Here is a 21,525-nt window from a genome sequence, read left to right on the forward strand (position 1 = left end):
ATTTTTTTTAAATACAATGATCTTCATTATAATCAAAAATTTAGGAAATATAATGTTTTTTATAGTCGATAATACTCACACTGAATGTGTATGTGTTTGTTTACAGGCTTCCAACCACTGCTTCCTCAGTTCCAGCTTTTGAGGGAAAGAAAACATTTTTATTTTCTCTTTGCCGCGACCACTTTTATTTTTGCAATTGATGACACAGCACGTCGGCATAATTGAAATTGTCATACATACACACAAAATATCTTGGCTATGTGCTTACTGCATTAATGTTTATATCATGCGACGATGCGACTGTTGGCAACCATTTTGAATCGGACAAATTGCCCAAATTCTGATTGACTGACATACCCCCGCTCCTCTCGGTCTACTCAGTCTACTGCGCATCCACCTGAATGGTTCACCTTGTATACTTCCACCATGTTTCGGCGTAACAACAAAATAGCGTAAAAAGCATAAAGTGACTAGACAGACACTGATGTTCAAGTGAAATGATATGATTGGTCGGCGCAAGTTACGCTTACGCAAGTTACGCCGTATGTGACGGCACCCGCAGTGTTAAACAAGGATAAGATGATACACGGAGACACCCGGGTGATGTTTTCGAACGCAGCCTAGGAGCTACAGTTGGAGGAAGTAGGAGTATGTTGGTGCATGCGACACGAACAAACCTTCTGTATCTTCAAACAAGGTGAAAATTACAAAAGAGAGCAAATTTACTTGGTATTGACCAATGAAATTATCAGTATTCTAGTAAATTCGCTCACTTTTGTAATTTTCACCTCGGGATCGATTCTGGGGCTCTATTCTTGAAAAGAAACGTATACGAAAGTCTAGGGAAATACTATAGTATATGTAACGTATACTGTAGCATTTCCCTAGACTTTCGTATACGTTTCTTTTCAAGAATAGAGCCCCTGTATCTCGAAACGAGGTGAAAATTATAAAAGGGAGCGAATTTACTAGAATATTGATAATTTCATTGGTCAACACCTAGTAAATTTGCTCACTTTTGTCATTTTCACCTTGTTCGAAGATACAGAATCGACCTCCTTGTTTCAAGATACCCTGATTCTGGTAGTTCTAGGGACTCCAGTTCAGGCGAGTTGCATGACTTCAGTCTACATCAAAAATGAACATCACATTAGTAAATGGCGAGGAGTGTGTATGACGTATCGACGATATAAAGAAAAAATTACTTGCGGTGCTTTGTTAAGTCGATCCGTTAACACAAAATCTAGTTCGCATTGTTAACGGATGAAATATATATATATATATATATAATCAATCTGTTTTTTTCCGCGGTGGTAAACGACACTTCTGCTAAAAGGATGACGAGTTGACCTATCAGGAATGGAATGTCTTTTACAACGGTACGCTTCAACGACAGGCGTACATATCAGCGTATGTGCCTGCGCGTGTGTAACACGATTGATGCGCCTGCGATGTGTGTAAATATAGTAAATCTATCGAAATATGATTATTACTTTGTGCTAAATTTTCTTTGTCTTAATTACTTCCTTATCTCTTTAAAATGAATAAGTACGCATGGTTTGGTTTCTTTGATAATATCATTTTATCTCACATTGTCTTGGCAATGGCTTTTTTCAATCTTTATTATGCTCCAGTTGTAATAGCCGTATTTGTGCATTGTATATTGGTGTATCATGATCACTTATTTCTTTTGCCGATCCCATCGATTGTGCTACTTATCATGACTCGTAATGACATTTTATTTGCATCTGACTCCCTCTGTGTGTAATATCTTAGTAAACAGTGAGGCAACTGCAAATTACCAAACATTTGTATTGTCTTAAAATCATGTAAAGTATTACAGTTTACTTTTTCATATTCAATTGTACATGTCTCTTTTATAATGAAATAGGATAGACTTGTGTTTGTTCAATGACATTGTACCTGTAATGTTTGTTTGTCTTACTTACTTTTTTCCTTAAATAATATCAGTGGTTAACACAATTTATATAGTTTAATGATATGTTCTGTCTAACTTTCAGAGTATTGAAATAAAATAATCAATCCGTTTGGTGCTGTTTAAAATATAAGGTAAGTAGTGAACAAATTATATTAAATTTGCCAATAGAGAAATGTAATTGTTTATTTTATATTCTAGCAATTTATGGTAATTAATAAGTCTTCAACTTTGGGTTATTTAATTTTTTAACTTTATATTTTTATCATTTATTATATATCTATTCAAAGGATTGTTGTATACAATAATAGCTCATTAATAATCTATCACATATTGGTTGTGTTCCAAGTTCAAAATTCACTGCCTGCACTAAATATCTATGATTTACTTTATATGCACATTAGATTTTCAGCACAAGTAATGAATTTTAGTACATAGCTGTAGAAATATGGACAATTGTTGTCAAGTGTTTAGATAAAATGGTCAAACTGCTTTTTAATTTTTATTAGTCTACTATAGTTTTCAATAGTTTGCATACATGTTTAAAACAATTTTTTTTTAAGTTAATTTTTAATGCCAAGTTACTTATAGAAGTTTAGATACAAGCATAATTAAAATATAAAATGATGTGTTTTCTTTTTGAGATGGCAGATGTTGATCCTGAGACTTTGTTAGAATGGCTCAGTATGGGGCAAGGAGACGAAAGAGACATGCAATTAATCGCATTAGAACAACTATGTATGCTGTTACTCATGTCTGATAATGTGGATCGTTGCTTCGAATGGTAAAAATGACTGCAATTGATGTAATTTACGGTGTAATATATAAACGTTTTATATGTATCCTATTGTATATTTTGCATTACATTTTCAGCTGTCCTCCACGTACATTTCTCCCAGCGCTTTGCAGAATCTTTTTGGATGAATTAGTGCCGGACAGTGTGCTCGAAGTGACTGCGCGAGCTATCACATATTATTTAGACGTCTCTGCAGAATGTACGCGCAGAGTGGTTGCTATGGAAGGTGCTGTAAAGGCTATCTGTAGTCGTCTCTCTGGTGCTGGACTTGGTTCTAGAGTCAGTCGGGACTTGGCAGAGCAATGTATAAAGGTAGGATACAATGAATTAAGTCAGTTTCATGTAAAATTTTTGGATTACATTTCTGGAATATAAGACAAATTGATGGAATCTCACTTTCATATTTTAAATCAGGTATTAGAACTTGTATGCGCCAGAGAGGCAGGTGCCGTGTTTGAAGCTGGTGGTTTACCTTGCGCGTTGTGTTTTATTCGAGAACACGGAGCGCGCGTACATCGGGACACGTTGCATTCGGCGATGGCAGTCGTTACTCGACTATGCGGCAAAGTTGAACCTCAGGATAAAGCTTTACCCGATTGTGTCGAAGCTCTATCGGTGTTACTCAGACACGAGGACGCACACGTTGCCGATGGTGCGCTTCGTTGCTTCGCATCACTGGCGGATAGATTTTCCAGAAGGGGAACAGATCCTGCACCATTAGCATCAAATGGATTAGTTTCTGAACTTTTATATCGGTATATAATCTTTAATATGACGATATACATTGTCATATCGTTTTATATCTTTTCTTGTGAGAATAATTTTCTAGATTGTCAAATGCGGCAGGTCCTGGCACATCCGCTACGGCGACTTGCAGCAATCCAAAGACACCTCCATCATCTAGTACCGTAACCACAGTTCCAACTCCGGAACCAAAGTCTTGTGCTTCTGTTTCAACTATAATTAGTCTTTTATCGACACTTTGTAGAGGATCACCGTCCATTACACACGATCTTCTACGTTCGGAATTACCAGATGCGATAGAAAAGGCACTAAAGGGAGATGAACGATGCGCTCTTGACTCCATGAGACTGATTGATCTTTTGCTAGTCTTACTGTTTGAAGGAAGGTCAGCATTGGGACGTAGCACTACCGGCGGTCCATCTGGTCCCTTGCTGCCAAGACTGAGACGTTTGGATAGCGCTGGAGAAAAGTCGCACAGACAGTTAATCGATTGCATACGTTCGAAAGATACGGATGCGTTGATAGAGGCGATTGATACAGGAGGAATTGAAGTTAACTTTATGGACGACGTTGGGCAAACTTTACTCAATTGGGCCTCGGCATTCGGTACGCAAGAGATGGTTGAGTTCTTGTGCGATAGAGGAGCAGACGTTAACAAAGGTCAACGATCGTCCAGTTTACATTACGCGGCTTGTTTCGGAAGACCAGCTATCGCCAAAGTTCTACTTAGGCACGGTGCTAATCCTGATTTAAGAGACGAGGATGGTAAAACACCTTTGGATAAAGCCAGAGAACGTGTCGATGAAGGACATAGAGAAGTTGCAGCTATTTTACAATCACCTGGAGAATGGATGTTACCACCGAGTCAAGAACATAAAAAACTTGAGACGGAAGTGGAAGAATTCACGGAGCCTAAGGGAGACCCTGAAATGGCGCCTGTTTATCTAAAAAGATTGTTGCCAGTGTTTTGTGCAACTTTTCAATCGACTATGTTACCAAGTGTTAGGAAAGCAAGCTTAAGTTTAATTAGAAAAATGGTGCATTACATCCAGCCAGAATTGCTTATAGAAACTTGTGGCTCTGAAACCGGCGAATGTGGAGCTATGCTTGTTGAAGTAATTGCCAATGTTTTAGATAATGAGGTAAGCATAATAATGGTAATTATTCAACTTCTGCCGACACAAACGATTTGTATTCTTACATACATTGAGCGACATTATGTCATATTTATGGACAAATACTAGTATTGGAAAGATAATTAAAGAAACAGCGCATATATATGTATATATACATGGAGAAACCTATGATGAATTCGGCATACACATACTGACTCTGCTCTAGTGCTGCCCTAACATGGTACGAGTGCAGAACCACTTTAACGCTATGTAATTGCACTTTCAGAAACGTCAGTGCAACGTTTCTTGAATTTGTTCAGTTCATTCGGTTGGTCTGAATATAATGGTTTAAAATTCAGCACTGGGTCAGTTTTCTCGTTTACCGAATACGCAATCTTAACGCGCTGATATAATGTGCACAATGTGTGGCACTGAAAAAGTTTGCACTCAGAGCGCACTAATGCAGTCTGCCGAATTTGCTATTAAATACCATATAACAAAGAAAAAAAAGGTTTCAGGAAATAAATTATTTACTAAAAAAAATAAGCCAATGCAAGTCGATACATTATTCATACGTAAAATTTTGTAATTTGTTCGATTAATATAATTTTTGCGCGCGCGCGCGCACACACACACACGCACGCACACACAGATGCTTATTTTTTAATAAATGATCTATTTCTTAAACATGTATATTTTAAAAGAAAAGAATTCTTTTTTCTGTATGTTTATTGATTAGAGGAGAAATTTCCCCCTTCCTTTTCAAGTTTTTTTTTCCGCAAACGACACCTGGGACAAAATTATACACATCTACTATTCGCGATAAGCGTTTACATAATAAAATTCTCTTATCGAGAAATATGCGAGTTCTCAAAAATCCAAAGACAAAAAGTTACAAAGATCTCAACATGCGTGCAGAGAGATAGTTGATTCAAGTGACGATGTCAATGATTTAGTCGAGGAACATGAAATAAAGATACCAATGTCATCAGCGTTTAAGATGTTTGGCCCAAAATTATCTAATCTTACGATTCGCGAGTTCTCAAATTTTCACAACTACATTCCCGACACGATGGTAACGTTTATTACATATTTCGCTCACTAATTAAAATTTTTTAGTCGTTTTTTATGCTGTTTATAATTCCACAAGTTTTCAATTCAAGTTTTTTAATTAATAGCCACGACTTAACAGACTTCATATACGTTTGATATTAACATAAATGTACTTATTGTAATTTACTTAAAGCATGAATTTAAGGGTCGCGACACAGACTTACGCATAACGCATAGTACATAAGAGAATTAACTAATCTGAATTCTTCCTTTCCTTCCACTTCATAGAAAAGAAGAATTTTTATTGGTTGATTCTCTTACGCATTATGCGTTATGCGTTATGCACAAATCTGTGTCGCGGCCCTTAGGGTATATCCACACAAACTTGCATAGCCGAATAAACATATATATAAAGAAAATTATCCAATTGCAGTTCTCTTTTAAAGTCGTACATAAAATGTGATTGGATAATTTTCTTTATGCATACGTTTATGCAACTATGCAAGTTTGTGTGGATATACCTTTACTCATTAAAGTTAAATTTAGTCATATCTTATGCCTTCATATGATATTACATTTCATTTGAATTATTTGTTACTAAAATCACAAATATCTTATATCAATATTCTTTTCATATAGTGGAATATATTTGATATCATAAAGCAATAATTTCTCTCTCTCTCTCTCTCTCTCCCCCCCCCCCCCTTTTCTTCTGGTATATATGGTGATATATTGTAAAAAAGAAATTGTAGAAGCGATAAACTTTAATATTAATATTGCAAAAAAGCAAGAGTTACGCGAGCTAATGACGAAATCGTAAAAGGGCCGAAAATAAAGAGATATATATATACTTTAAAAGTTTTATTAAAAACTCAAGAATTTATCAAAAAGATGTATCAGATCTACTTTCGTCTACTGCCTGTTTGCTGTTGATAAGATCTAAAAGTGTGTTTACATTTATTTCAGTGAAATATAATTTAATCCCTTCAGACCATACGTATATTATAATGTACATCAAATATTATCCATTGAAATTATTTAATTCTATCAACATCATTTGAGAGTTCATGTACATAATGTATATGTTGAAAAAATGGTCAAAATTTTAAAAACAATTGCTTATTATGGATTATTTACTAAGTGCATGAATTGAATTAAAAAAAATTTTGTAACATAGTTCTGATAAAAGATTTGAAGAGATTAAGAAAGAAAATAACCGTTTACTACATTTATTACGTTCTGCAGCTTTGCAAAGTAGACTATAGTTTTCTTAATTTTTATAATAAAAATGAATTATATGACGTACAGTATTTATTTTTGTCTTTTTATGTTTTTAACAATTTTTATTATTATTGTCTTTTGTCTTATTTGTTTACGCTTTTCATATTTTAATTAAACTGTTAAAAAATTAGTGTGTTTTTTAATATTAACAGGAAGATGAGGATGGTCATTTGATTGTCCTGCAAATGATACAGGATCTGATGATTAAAGGCAAAGATGAATTCTTAGAACATTTCGCACGTTTAGGAGTATTTTCAAAAGTTGCTACTTTAGCCGGGCCACAAGAAACTACACCCGAGCCAGAAACGGAATCAAATCAATCGGGAGAAGAGCAAAGAATGGAAGATGCGAAAGAATTGTTAATAGGAAGAGCATATCACTGGAGAGATTGGTGCATATGTCGAGGACGTGATTGTCTTTACATATGGTCAGATGCGGCGGCTTTAGAACTATCGAACGGAAGTAATGGATGGTTTAGATTTATCCTTGACGGCAAACTGGCAACTATGTACTCTAGCGGAAGTCCGGAAGGTGGAACCGATACATCGGGTGAGCATACATACACCCGCCTACGCGCGAACACACACACATACATACACAACGCTCGTATGCTTGATCTTATATTTACAAAAGTCATATCAACCTCGCACCATATTAATCCCACTATTACCATTTTCTTTATTATTTTTCATCATTAATGATAAACGAATATAGTTTCCTCAACGTCACTTGATACGTTACATTTTCCATTTGTGATTAACTTTTGTTAGGAGAACTATGTATAAAATAACTGGTTTTACTAACTGCCTACAGGAAAGGGGAGGAACACAGAGTCGCTTACAACTGAAGGTAGGTTACATACATGTTTAACTCGTGTAATGACTCGCACATTATACTTATTATCTCTTTTAGTACATTTTACAAACGCACAATATAAAAATATTTAACTTTTCTTTCTTTACTTTCTCCATAACGTAATGGCATACATCCCATTCTCTTTCATATCTTGAACTTATTATCAAGCGGGATAAATCATCTAATACGATATGTCCGTAAATTGCAGAAAATCGTGGTGAATTTTTGGAGAAACTGCAAAGAGCGCGTAGTCAATTAAAAGTGAATTTTGTAAGTCAACCTGTGCTCTCTCGGCCTGGTACCACACGCCTGATCGTAGGAAATTGGGCATTATCTAGTAGAAAGGAAAGTGAATTATGTATACATAATAGTGATGGTCAACAACAAGCAACCATTTTAAGAGAAGACTTACCAGGTTTTATTTTTGAATCAAACAGAGGTACTAAACATTCCTTTACAGCGGAAACAAGCTTAGGTATGAGAAGAGTATCTCATTATATCAGCGTCATACTATTAATGTTAACATCCTTAAAGTCTTACGATTATTTCTTATAATTTACATTTTATAGGTCCAGAATTTGCAGCAGGTTGGACTGGCAAAAGAGGAAAAAGATTAAGATCGAAGATCGAAGCGATCAAGCAGAAAGTTAAAGTACAAGCACAAGAGATATACGAACGTTACTTTAAAGCAGCTCAAGCTCAACCACGCGGTGTAGTTGCTAAGCTCGGTGCCATTGTTAATCAAATAGAAAAAGCATCCCAAAAACAACAATCTGGGAGTCGGGAATGGCGCAATATACTACAAACTGCGTTAGAACAACTCAAAGTATTGTTGAATGAAGAGGGTCGAGTTTCCGCATATGAACTGCACTCCAGTGGTCTTGTACAAGCGTTGCTTGTTTTGTTGGCAGCACCTTCTGGATCCACGCCCCCAACATTGAGAGCCACCAAACTTAGGATGCAAAGGATAACTGCATTCAAGAATTGCTTCCAAACAAAAGACACAAATAAAGAGCTTAACTCGGCCAAGATTTTAGTCCATAAGTTGATTTCGGTGTTGGAATCAATAGAAAAATTACCCGTATATCTGTATGACACACCCGGATCAGGCTACGGTTTACAGGTAACAATGTGTATGCATATCAATAACGTAAATGTCTTTCGCACAAATGTGTTTCTCATGCGCGTGTTTTGTTACATTTTGCAGATTTTGACGAGGAGATTACGTTTTCGATTGGAAAAAGCTTCTAGCGAGAGCGCGTTAATAGATAGATCTGGTCGCAGCTTAAAGATGGAACCATTAAGTACGATACAACAATTGGAGAACCATTTGTTAAAAATGGTGGCTAAGCAGTGGCATGATCACGATAGGTCTACATTTGCTTTCGTGAAAAGATTAAAGGAAGAAAATAGAATAACGTTCAAGCATCAACATGACTTCGACGAAAATGGCTTATTATATTGGATCGGGACAAATGCTAAAACTTGTTCCGAATGGGTAAACCCGGGGCAATATGGGTTGGTTGTTGTTACGTCGAGCGACGGACGAAATCTTCCGTATGGTCATCTTGAGGATATACTCAGCCGTGATCCATCAGCATTAAATTGCCACACCAACGACGACAAACGGGCATGGTTCTCGATAGATCTTGGAGTTTGGATTATTCCGAGCGCTTATACCTTGAGACATGCGAGAGGATATGGTAGAAGTGCATTGAGGAATTGGATGTTCCAAGCGTCAAAGGATGGAATTACTTGGATAACGTTATACGCTCATGTAGACGATTGTTCCTTGAACGAACCGGGTAGTACGTCTACTTGGACATTGGAGCCACCGAGTGAAGAGACGCAAGGCTGGCGACATTTACGTCTACAGCAAATTGGCAAGAATGCTTCAGGACAGACGCATTATCTCTCTGTGTCTGGTTTTGAGGTTTATGGGGAAGTTACTGGAGTGTGCGAAGATTTAGGCCGTGCAGCCAAGGAAGCAGAAGCCGGTGTACGGAAGCAGAGAAGATTTATCAAGATGCAAGTTCTTAAACATTTAGTTGCAGGAGTTCGAGTAGCTAGAGGTCTAGATTGGAAGTGGAGAGATCAGGATGGCGTACCACCAGGTATGTGCACAAGTATAATTTCATTGCCAATGTGTATTGACTGATATAGGAACGTAACGCTGGATCTGATTTCAATATAGGTGAAGGCACAGTTACGGGAGAATTACATAACGGATGGATAGACGTAACATGGGATCATGGTGGATCGAATTCGTATAGAATGGGTGCCGAAGGAAAGTACGATCTCAGATTAGTCGGCGCTGGTTTGGATATAGATAACATGACAAAATGTAAGAGTGGCGGAGGAGTTTTAACGGGTCGAAAATCAAACAGCACTCCTAGTTTACCCGACTGTACCGATACCGCTATGCGTAGTTCGGTAGCTTCTACAGATCAAGCTGCAAGTGCGGATAATCTAGCGGCAAAGGTAAAATTTATTTATCTGTCATGTGCATTTACTAAATTATGAAAAGCTTTATATTGCTATAAGAGGCTACGTATTCAAAGATACTATTAATCTAATTTTTGCGACGAGCAGCAAGCTGCCGAGTCGATAGCCGAGAGTGTGTTGTCGGTAGCTCGTGCGGAAGCAGTGGTTGCCGTAACTAGTGAGAGCGGGGCAAACTCGACGAGCGAACTTTCAGTTGTATTGCATCCCAGACCAGATACAACTGTTACTAGCGATCTAGCTACTATCGTCGAGAGCCTCACTCTCAATACGGACTGTCCCATTAATAGCACCAGTAACCGAGCGTCAAGCTCAAAACCACTTTTCGCTACTGTGCGAGGAAATAAGGTGAATTGTGAAATTATTGTTATTGTTGTTGTTGCTGTTTGAAAATAATATCTTTCTCGTCTTACTTTTTCTAAGATATAGTTTATATGATAAATTAATATGATCTACATATTATACACATATAGACTAGTGGAGGCTTATTGAGTTTGGAAACCGCTGAAGTTTTGGATCGTATGAGAGAAGGTGCTGACAGATTGCGTAACAATACTAACAGTTTTCTGAGTGGTGAACTCCTTGGTTTAGTTCCTGTTAGAATCAGCGTTTCTGGCGAGTCGGATGAAAACTTAAGGATTAAATCTGTACCGAGACATCATCCTACCGGGATCACGGATGGTATGTGTATGGATGTGTATACCTTTCAATAGACTACTATTTTAGCACTGTAACGCTTATATTTAAATCAGACATATCAATCAGATCGAGAGATCGTCCGTAACTATACATCTTTTAAATATCTTTCTTGTTTGTATGCGGTAAATATACAATTAAAATGCGACCGCATTTTAATTAATGACCGAACATTGATTTCCTTCCCTCGTGATCGTATTGATAAGGTATGTAAAAATTCCGTATGTAACATTTCCTTCAAATTAGTTGCTAAAGACTGTACTCGAGAGAAAGAAGCTAGCTCGTCTACGCAAAATACAACGGGCGGTTGTCCTGTTGTGGTTACCAATCCCATGTCGGTATCTGTGCCTAATCTCGCTTGTTCCGATGCTAACAATACCTTGGAATCAACAGCTGCTACTGGTTTGTTGGAAACTTTTGCTGCAATGGCGCGAAGACGAACATTAGGTTAGTTCCAAATTAAGTAATTACATGCGGCGAAATTACATTTGTTATCATCTCATTATTGTATTTTATTATTATAATTACTATTATCATTAAACCATCAACATCTTCACACGTACGCTGTATTTTTGCGAAATGCTTACGTAAAGCTATCTCTTTGATTATATTTAGTTACATTAGGAAGACGATTTGTTTCTTTGTAGCACATTGCATCTCTTTCGTAGCAAATAATTCTTACAAGAAACAAAAAAAAGGGAAAAAATTTCTAGGACCTGCGGGTGGACAGCATCTCGCTTCAAATTCAAATACGAATTGTAATCCAATTCGAGGGCCGAATTCTGTATCTAGTCTCGTACGATTGGCACTCAGTCCCAATTTTCCTGGTGGTTTACTTAGTACGGCGCAAAGTTATCCAAGTCTAACAAGTAGCGGACAAGTAGCTGGTAGTGGCGTTACTACGACAACTGGACCTGGTTTAGGACAAGCGCTTACTATGTCTCTAACTAGTACAAGTAGCGATAGCGAGCAGGTAAAATTATTATTTGAATAATCTTTTTTTTAATAACTAATGTCTTTTAAAGAAATTTACTCTCGCAAAGATTGTTTGTTTACTTGAAAGAAAGTATAAGATTTGGTTTTGCGCTAAGGCCCGGATGTTCGGGCGCTAAAAATTATCAATTGAAAAATATCTTGGCATTTCGAAAAAAAAATAAGAAGAACGCATAATCTCGAATTAATGTAAAAAATCCTCACTACGCTTTGTGTTTACGTTCAAGATCGCGCGCGATGCTAGCTGGTATAGATCCGAGATCGGTGGACGTCGAGTCTCTTTGAGCGCTATCTCATTTCAGCGAGCGTTCGACTCACTAGCACGCAGTGGTGCTCTGCACGCGACCCGGGATCGCGCCCGAAAATCCGGGCCCTAGTTTTGCTTTATGATACAATGTACAAATATTCATAATTCCAGGTCAGTCTTGAAGATTTCTTGGAATCCTGCGGAGGTGTAGCAACTTCTAGCACCGGTGGAGGTCGCACTACCGGTGGACCAACGCTTTTGACTGAATTGGAAGATGACGAAGACGGTGTCCTAGAAGAGGAAGAAGATAACGAAGAAAATGATCAAGAAGTAATTGCGCAGCAATTTATTTCATTAAGAGTTGTATCTGAAATAAATCTGTGAACTTCACAGATTTTATTCTGCCTTCGACTCAGTCGATCTCCTTAAAGACTTGGTTGCGCATAATTTGTTATGTTATGATTTTCTGTTAACATCTTGATATTTTCACTACGGAAAAATTGAATCAATCTGATTGGTCGAAGAATGCGCCTACAAAATTGAACAACTCACTTTAGAAATCACTGTGCTATCAAGTGGTACGATTAGGGCTATGACCTCAACAACATATGTCTAGATCAAGCTCATCGAAACTGTTTATTAAGGCTCCTGACTAGTCGCGGTGGCCATGTTGGAATTATGACGTCAGAAGCTAGGACTGACACCTTAATTTATGCACGATGCCATTTGTAAACAAAGACAATTTGAATGAAACGAAATTACGAGATCGCTTTAAAACATTTGTAAAAATCGATGACAACTGTCCTTTTCTCTCTTGATAGTCAGAAAATGGTCGTAAAAGATTCGTAAAGTGAGCCTATATTCTGGCAGAAACACACGATTTAACAGCTGTTGAAACGAATTAAATATACACTTTTACGTATAAAATTCCAAGATAACTTTAGTCATCGAAAATTACGACTTTGAGAAGTACGAAACAAGTCACATTTTCACAATTAAACAAATAATAACGAAATGGCATCGTGCACAAATTTCGTCGTCAAAACTGGTCAAAATGTCACTTTTCCACGCCTATAAGTTCGACCATTTATCGTGGTGCGGCGCTGTAACATACATACAAGCACGAGCCCATATCCGTGTGTTCGCAGGCCGTGGGCTCGTGCTTAAATGTGTGGCTACTGATTTCGCCAGACCGCCGTCTGATTCTGTGTCGCCACCGTCAACGCAGAGTTCTTGGTTGAGTAGTCAGGAGCCTTAATGTGTAAATAAATTGTCATATATACAATGAAACGTATAATCGTCATTATATTACCTTAGGAAGAAGATGAAGAGAATGAAGAAGAAGGTGATGGTTGTGAAGGTGAATACGAAGAAGTAATGGTAAGTCGTAATCTCTTGGCAGCATTCATGGAAGAAGAGGCACCACAAAGTAGCAAAAGACGTGCATGGGACGATGAGTTTGTATTGAAGCGTCAGTTTTCTGCTCTTATCCCTGCTTTTGATCCACGTCCTGGCCGAACTAACATTAATCAAGTAAGTAATGTATTAGTAAGTAATAAATTAGATACGCTATTTTTTTTTAAATTGCATCATTCTGAGGTATTTTTACAACAGACAACTGATTTGGAAGTTCCTCCTCCTGGCAGCGAGACGCAAGTTAATAGTCGCATGGGATCATTGCCTATGCCTAGACTTTCTTTATCGTTAAAAGGACCCGGATTCCCGGGTATACCGGATGTCGAGATATTACTTTCGGATTCACACGCTAGTATTTTTCAAGCGGTCCAAGAACTGATGCAGTTAACTGAATTAGGCAGCCGTCAAGAGAAATTAAAAAGAATATGGGAACCAACTTACACGTAATGATTTGAATTTCGTTCATTTTACATCGTATCTTTAGATCATAAGAAATTAGCAAATTATTATTTAATTGTGCCTTTCCATATAGAATAATATATAAAGAAGCCAGAGACGAGGAATCATCTGGCAGAGCAACGCCGATTGTAACATTGTACTCTCGTAATCCGACGCAGAACACAAACGCGTGCACCGTCGAAGATGTTCTACAACTCTTGAGACACGTATTTGTCTTGGGCACTATTCGGGACGAAGGCATCTTGGTAGAGCAGAACGAGTCGAACGATACGACTTACTGGCTTCATCCAGATGACTTTACATCTAAAAAAATCACTAATAAGATCGTACAACAAATTCAGGACCCGTTGGCTTTGGCCGCTGGTGCACTGCCCAATTGGTGTGAAGAGCTCGCACGAAGCTGTCCATTTTTGCTGCCTTTCGAAACAAGACGACTTTATTTCAGTTGTACCGCTTTCGGTGCTTCACGGTCTATCGTATGGTTACAAACGCAGCGAGATGCGATCCTTGAAAGACAAAGGGCACCTGGTCTAAGTCCACGGCGTGACGATAGTCATGAATTTCGTGTCGGCAGGCTCAAGCACGAAAGAGTCAGTGTACCAAGGGGAGAAAAGTTATTAGATTGGGCGGAACAGGTGTTGAAGGTATGAAGGAAAAAAAAAAAGAAAATTGCACCTACAACCATGAAATAATATAAAAATATGCATCAGCGTACATTTATTTATTTATTTTGTCTTTTATTCTCGTAGGTGCACGCAAGTCGCAAGAGTATACTCGAGGTAGCGTTCGTAGGAGAAGAAGGCACCGGTCTTGGACCTACCTTAGAATTCTTTGCACTAGTCGCAGCGGAACTGCAACGCAAAGACTTGAGTCTTTGGTTATGCGATGACACCGCCGACGATAATGCCACTCGGATCTTAAACGAAGAGCAAACATATATTTCTGGAGAGAAGATTCGGCCTGCGGGATATTATGTAATGCGAGCCAGTGGCTTATTCCCAGCCCCATTACCTCAAGATTCTGCATGCTGCGATCGTGCTGTTCGATATTTCTGGTTCCTAGGAGTCTTCTTGGCAAAAGTTCTCCAGGATAATAGATTAGTAGATTTACCATTATCCCGTCCATTCTTAAAATTAATGTGCCGTGGTGATATCTCGAACAATGTCAATGAAAAGATCGGTCTTACTGGCGTTACACAGGAAAGTATGTCATCTAGTATGTCGAGTAGCTTTATATCAGAAGAAGGGGAAAACGATGCTGTGTATTCTTCATTAGAACCTTGTCCGTGGTATGCCGGTTTATTAGACATAGAAGATCTTGTGGAGGTGGATCCTGTAAGGGGAGAATTTCTAAGAGAAATACAAAATGCGATCGCAAAGCGTGATAGAACTTTTTCCGATGGTCCAAGCTCCGCTGATGAAGAAACATCATTATATATTACTCATTCATCAGGCACTTCAATAGCTATCGAGGATTTAACATTAACCATGACGTATTCACCAAGTTCGAAAGTTTTTCAACATGATCAAGTAGAATTGATGGAAGGTGGCTTGGATATCACAGTGACAAGAGAAAACGCAAGAGAATATGCAAATCTTACGGTCAATTACTGCCTTAACCAAGGAATTTATAGACAACTCGAAGCGTTCAAATCGGGCTTTTCAAAAGTCTTTCCAATGGAAAAGCTCCATGTCTTTAGTCCAGATGAAATGAGAGCGATGCTTTGTGGAGAACAGAATCCACAATGGACGAGAGAAGATTTGCTCAATTACACCGAGCCAAAATTAGGATACACAAAGGAAAGGTAAGACATTGTATCAACGATATATTGTACTCTGTGATATCGCAACTTATTTTTTATAATAAATTTATTACGAGCAAAGTCTATGCAAATCTGCACTATTCATAAAAATAGATATAGATTAAATGGACTTACATGATAGACATAGGGTTAATCTCATTATTTCATTTATTTCTATTTTTTCAGCCCTGGTTTCCAAAGATTTGTCAACGTACTGTTATCATTAACTGGATCTGAAAGAAAAGCATTCTTACAATTTGCCACCGGTTGTTCGGCTCTACCTCCAGGTGGTTTATGTAATTTACATCCCAGATTAACTGTCGTACGGAAAGTGGACGCTGGTTCTGGTGGTTATCCTTCTGTTAATACCTGTGTTCATTACTTAAAATTACCAGAATATCCTACTGAAGAAATCCTGAGAGAAAGGCTGTTGGCTGCTACCCGAGAAAGAGGGTTTCACTTGAATTGAACTTATTCTCTTATCTCAAGATTCAAGTTAGTCATAAATTATGCGGGGAAAAATTATACTTAACAGATCGAGATAGGTGTGTGTGTGTGTGTGTGTGCGCGCGCGCGCGCGCGCGCGTGTGCGTGCTGCGTGTGCGTGCGTGCGCGCGCGTGTGCGTGTGCGTGTGTATGTATACGTTGTATATGTAAGAACAAATGTACGGCCTTTATTGTAATTTGATAATTTTATTTTTGTGGTACGAATTAGTATAAACAGATAGCAAAAATACGTGTCTAAAATGTTTAAATATGTTTCTTTGATCTATTTGTTTTGCCTCCATATTTTACTTCTTAATTTAGATAAAAAATGATTTCATATATTCTTGTTCTTTTTTCTATCCTTTTTTCAGGTATCTACGTTGAAAAATGTATCTTATCATTTCAGTAAATTTATGATCAATAAATCATAGCACATTTATTATTCAATGCTTCAAGCTCTCTTAAAATCACATTGATTTTCTGTATATCGATCTTCGTAATATTTCATATATACATATATTGGGTTGATTCATAAATAACTTTCATTTTCTTTTATAGAGCCTTTATAAATAACAAAACGCAGTGAGCTATAACATGTTTAGCATTTCTTAATTTTCTCGCGTTGATTTTATTCAATAATTTCAAAGCATTTGTTACTGAAATTGGAATAACCTTTATTCGGAATCAGTCCATGAGTGATACTTTCCGAACGAAATTATAAACCATTTTCACACTCCTCGATCTGTTATAACACTCACTATATATTAATGTAATTTTTGAGCCATTACAATAGCATTGCTCCTTTAATAAATTCTCAAAAATTATGTTATATATTATGGCGTATAAGTACTTGCAATTCTTCCGTTTTAAAAGTTTACTTTCACGATTTCATAAAATGATGTACTGATATAATATATACTGATTTGTAACTGAGGGACCCTTTACTACTAAGTAAATGTAAAAATTATTAAGTATAATTAAAGTAACTTGGGATTCTCCATAGATAAATTATCTACAACATAACTTATTTATGAGTCAATCCAATTAAATTATTAAATATAGGTAAGGTAAAAAAAAAATATATATATATATATATGATATACATATTTATATTTAATGTAATTTCTTGGCGTGAATTAGTAATTATTTTATTTTACTATAGATATTATTGCTCGTTGAATCCATGATTTATAAGCTATAATTAATCAGATTTCTGCAATCATATTGCACTTTGATATATATTACGTTAACAACGATTTATGAGACAGATGTATCTTCTTATATACTGCAAATAAAAAATAATTTTTTTTCGAATACATATACGCGCGAATGCTTAAATGCTCGCGAGTGCGGTGCGTCCATGTGCATGCGTATGTATGTTGTGTTATATAATTATTGGAACATTTAGAAGAGAGAGAGAGAGAGAGATATTTGTAAACAACATGTTTTAAAATTTTAATTGCATAAACTATTATAAAATTGGTCGAATTCAAAGACTATTTTTCATAAAATGTCTTCATAAAAGTATTTTAAATATATTTGCTATTTTCATGGAAGAAAAACTTGGAAGTTTTTCACTTGAATAGCCATATTTTCTTCACTATAGAAATGTTACCGTAAATGTTACTTTGAAAATAGTCTGTGCAAAAAGCAAATAAAAAAATTCATTTCTTTATTATGAGAATATTTATATGCACATATATTACGTAAACAAATTATGTTCTAAAAATGTTTATGTAAAAGAAAATTATGTAAATCGAAATTGACATAATTCGTAAAATGATACATTTTTTATTCACGATATTAAAAATGTTTCGTGTAGTATTTAGGCCAATATTTACAGCTTTCAAATATTGCTCCTTAACTGTATATTTATGTATTTAACTTCTAAATATTCTATATGCTAAAACACGCAGGAGTATCTCTTTAAATGTGAAACGAAAAAAAAACAAGTTGCGATATTACGTTTCGACCGTTACCAAAATCGGATAAACTAATCACTATATCCTTGTACAATATTATGCTACTTAATGCTCACGCTCGCGATTATAATAGAAAAAAATTCGAGATATATAGTTGTAATAATAGTTTTTAGAAAATAAGATACAAAGATAATATAAATGTGAGAAAAGATTGAATTAATATGATATATTGACTTTAAAAAATTATCATTACTGTAACATAAATTATTCTCATGAAGGAGATGAATAAAAGCAAAAAAGTGCTGTAATGTATAATATATTTCCCGATGTATACCCTCGTTACAAGTTTTATAAAGTTATACATAAACATTATGTATACCATATACCTCAATATAATTTGTATGTACGATCTATAACAGGATACATACCATTTATATTTTATTAGTAATTATGTGTATTAAGGCTCCTGACTACTCAGCCAAGAACTCTGCGTTGACAGTGGCGACACAGTATCAGACGGCGGTCTGACAAAATCGGTAGCCACACACTTAAGTACGAGCCCATGTCTGTGTGCTCGCCTGCGAGCACACGGACATGGGATCGTGCTTGTATGTGTGTTACAGCGCCACACCACGATAAATGGCCGAACTTATAGGCATGGAAAAGTGACATTTTGACCAGTTTTGACAACGAAATTTGTGCACGGTGCCATTTCGTTATTATTTGCTGAATTGTGAATGTGACTTGTCTCGTACTTATCAAAGTCTTAATTTTCGACTAAAGTTATCTTGAAATTTTATACGTAAAAGTGTATATTTCACTCGTTTCAACAGCTGTTAAACCATGTGTTTCTGCCAGAATATAGCCTCACTTTACGAGTCTTTTACGACCATTTACTGACTATCAAGGGAGAAAAGGACAGTTTTCATCGATTTTTACAAGTGGTTTAAAGCGAACCCATCGTTTAATTTCATCCAAATTGTCTCTGTTTACAAATGACATCGTACGTAAATTAACGTGTCATTCCTCGCTTCTGACGTCACGATTTCAACATGGCCGTCGCGACTACTCAGGGGCCTTAATGCTTTCATTTCGTCTTTCATATCTTCTAATCAAACCGTTTTATCTAATATATTTACATTATGAGTTACGCGTTCATTCTATTTCAGTAAAAAAAATTACAAGATGTGTATTACTACACTCTTTTTTTTATGTAATGTTAGTTATTGGACTAAATATGCAATTATCATAGACGTGATTTTTTTATATTCAATTTTTGGGATATTTTATATATATATATTTTTTTTTTTCTTATGATCATGTACTTATATACGTACGTACATATGTATATATACATGTATGTATACAGGGAGTCCGATAAGAGACAAAGCTAATCGTAACAATGGTGAATTCCTGAAATAATTTTGAAACAAAAATTCTAATGCCAAAATATCGAGCTATAACAGTTTTTGAATCATAAGCATTTAAGGCTCCTGAGTATTCATCACAATCATATTGAGTCAGAACGTCAGAAGCGAGAAATGAGGGGTGATCCCGATTGATCACTGCTCGATTGGACACCACTAATCACAGCGACCGATGCTTAAAAGCTTTGTAGTCTCAAGCGCTGTGAGTGGCTCGTGTCCAATTGAGCCGTGTCCAACTGGGTGCCACCCAAGAAATGACATCAATTTTTATTACGTAGCATTTATAAATAAAGACAATTTAGATAAAACAAAATGATGAGATTGCTTTAAAATATTTGTAAAAATAGATGAAAACTATGCTCATCCCCCCTGACGGTCAATAAATAATTATAAAAAGTGATAAAAGGCACATTAAATGCTTTTATTTAATGTGCATGTGTAGCTTATTTTCACTTACATGTGCCTTTTATTACTTCACGATTATTTACTGACTCAAAGGGAATAAGCATAGTTTTCGTCCATTTTTACAAATGTTTTAAAGCAATCTCGTCGTTTTGTTTTATCCAAATTATCTTTATTTATAAATGGTATGTAAAATTAACGTGTCATTTCTCGCTTCTGACGTCATGATTCAATATGGCTGACTACTCAGGAGCCTTAAGGTTAGCAAATCATATTGCCTTGCACAAGGAAAGATTCAGTACCAATTTCACGAATCAGGACGATATTTATAGTCGATTCTTGCATTTAAGACTGTCGACAGACTTAAGATTTTAAGTACGATCTTAAGATGTCATAAGTCAATCTGGAGGACTGTATTAACATCTTAAGGGGATGCTGGAGTGTCCTGTTTTACCATTAATTTTTAAAGACTCTTCTCTTAATTGTGTTTATGGATTGAAAAGTCCTTCTCCACAATTAAAGTATCGACAACAATACAGGCTGCCAGCTACAATTTAATACGAAAAATGAAAGAAAATTAAAAATTGTAGTTTTGTCACCGGCTTCTGCAGTCAACTCGTCACAGTGTGTGCTGCATATAAGAGTTTCATATTTTACCCGGTTAAAATAAGTAGCCAGCAGCCTACAAGAAAACCTCGAAGAACAATCCTATGCTTTTAGAAACGAGGTAGGGGCTTTACTATAAAAGAAAAGAGTCGCCGAAAATTTCGTTTGTATATTACGAGTGAAATTGACGTGAAACCATGAAACCGAGCAGTATTTTAGTTGATCTCTTTCTAAGAGATGGCGTTACAATATGCCAGATAAGGACAGATGAATGCGTTTGAGCGAGACACAACGATATATGATAAGTATAAGAAATGAATGAAAGATGTCACTATTATCGAATTTGGAATTTAAAAAAGTCTGTATTATCGACCTTGATTAAGTTCGACCGTCACTCCAGCATCTCCTTAATTGGCTGAAAGACAAAGAGAATCTCGGATCTCTTTATCCTACAGTCAATCAACAGGCTCGAAAAATTTGTCGTACAACAAAAAACGGACGCATGTAATATTGGCTGCTTTCCTTTTAGGAGACACAAATCGACACAGTATAACACACTCAAACACAGTTTGCCACGCTTAAATGGAACGCGATATGTGCAGTGTGTGTATCGATGTGTGTACGAGATCCGATTATTGCAAGGAGTGATGTGTATATTTTCGAGTAAAGGTACATACTTTGCATCAATCGGTGGAGGTATTCCAAAAAAAGATTTAACATCTTACAAGTTACAAACTTTTCAAAATTATTTTTAAACTTTACAGGTATTTATAAATATTGTATATCAA

At 36.4% G+C, this 21,525-nt stretch overlaps 1 protein-coding gene across 3 annotated transcripts; it reads left to right on the forward strand.

Annotated features, from left to right (window-relative positions):
* Positions 1-1,201: 1,201 nt before the first annotated feature.
* Ufd4 (ubiquitin fusion-degradation 4-like) lies at positions 1,202-16,454 on the forward strand. Of its 3 annotated transcripts, none has more exons than XM_018509559.1 (22): positions 1,202-1,379; positions 2,022-2,070; positions 2,581-2,720; positions 2,810-3,044; positions 3,147-3,487; positions 3,562-4,618; positions 7,078-7,474; positions 7,739-7,774; positions 7,989-8,255; positions 8,350-8,903; positions 8,988-9,894; positions 9,975-10,261; positions 10,373-10,630; positions 10,756-10,963; positions 11,225-11,425; positions 11,692-11,951; positions 12,390-12,548; positions 13,536-13,751; positions 13,833-14,077; positions 14,167-14,737; positions 14,843-15,897; positions 16,081-16,454. In XM_018509559.1, exons 3-22 carry the CDS (start codon positions 2,581-2,583, stop codon positions 16,361-16,363), a joined length of 7,677 nt encoding a protein of 2,558 aa, XP_018365061.1. In that variant the 5' UTR covers positions 1,202-1,379; positions 2,022-2,070; the 3' UTR covers positions 16,364-16,454. The 3 variants fall into 3 exon arrangements, with proteins under 3 accessions (XP_018365061.1, XP_018365063.1, XP_018365062.1); XM_018509560.1 differs by lacking the exon at positions 1,202-1,379 and adding an exon at positions 1,385-1,453; XM_018509561.1 differs by lacking the exon at positions 7,739-7,774.
* Positions 16,455-21,525: the final 5,071 nt, after the last annotated feature.

Source organism: Trachymyrmex cornetzi, unplaced genomic scaffold, assembly GCF_001594075.2.
Source record: "Trachymyrmex cornetzi isolate Tcor2-1 unplaced genomic scaffold, Tcor1.1 scaffold303, whole genome shotgun sequence".
Taxonomy (NCBI): domain Eukaryota; kingdom Metazoa; phylum Arthropoda; class Insecta; order Hymenoptera; family Formicidae; genus Trachymyrmex; species Trachymyrmex cornetzi.

Bases quoted from the DNA above. Each gene is read 5' to 3' on its own strand.
- Ufd4 (XM_018509559.1), top strand. From the start codon at position 2,581: ATGGCAGATGTTGATCCTGAGACTTTGTTAGAATGGCTCAGTATGGGG. The intron at 10,964-11,224 runs GTATGTGTATGG...CCTTCAAATTAG, and splicing joins TCCTACCGGGATCACGGATG to TTGCTAAAGACTGTACTCGA. The intron at 11,426-11,691 runs GTTAGTTCCAAA...AAAAATTTCTAG, and splicing joins GGCGCGAAGACGAACATTAG to GACCTGCGGGTGGACAGCAT.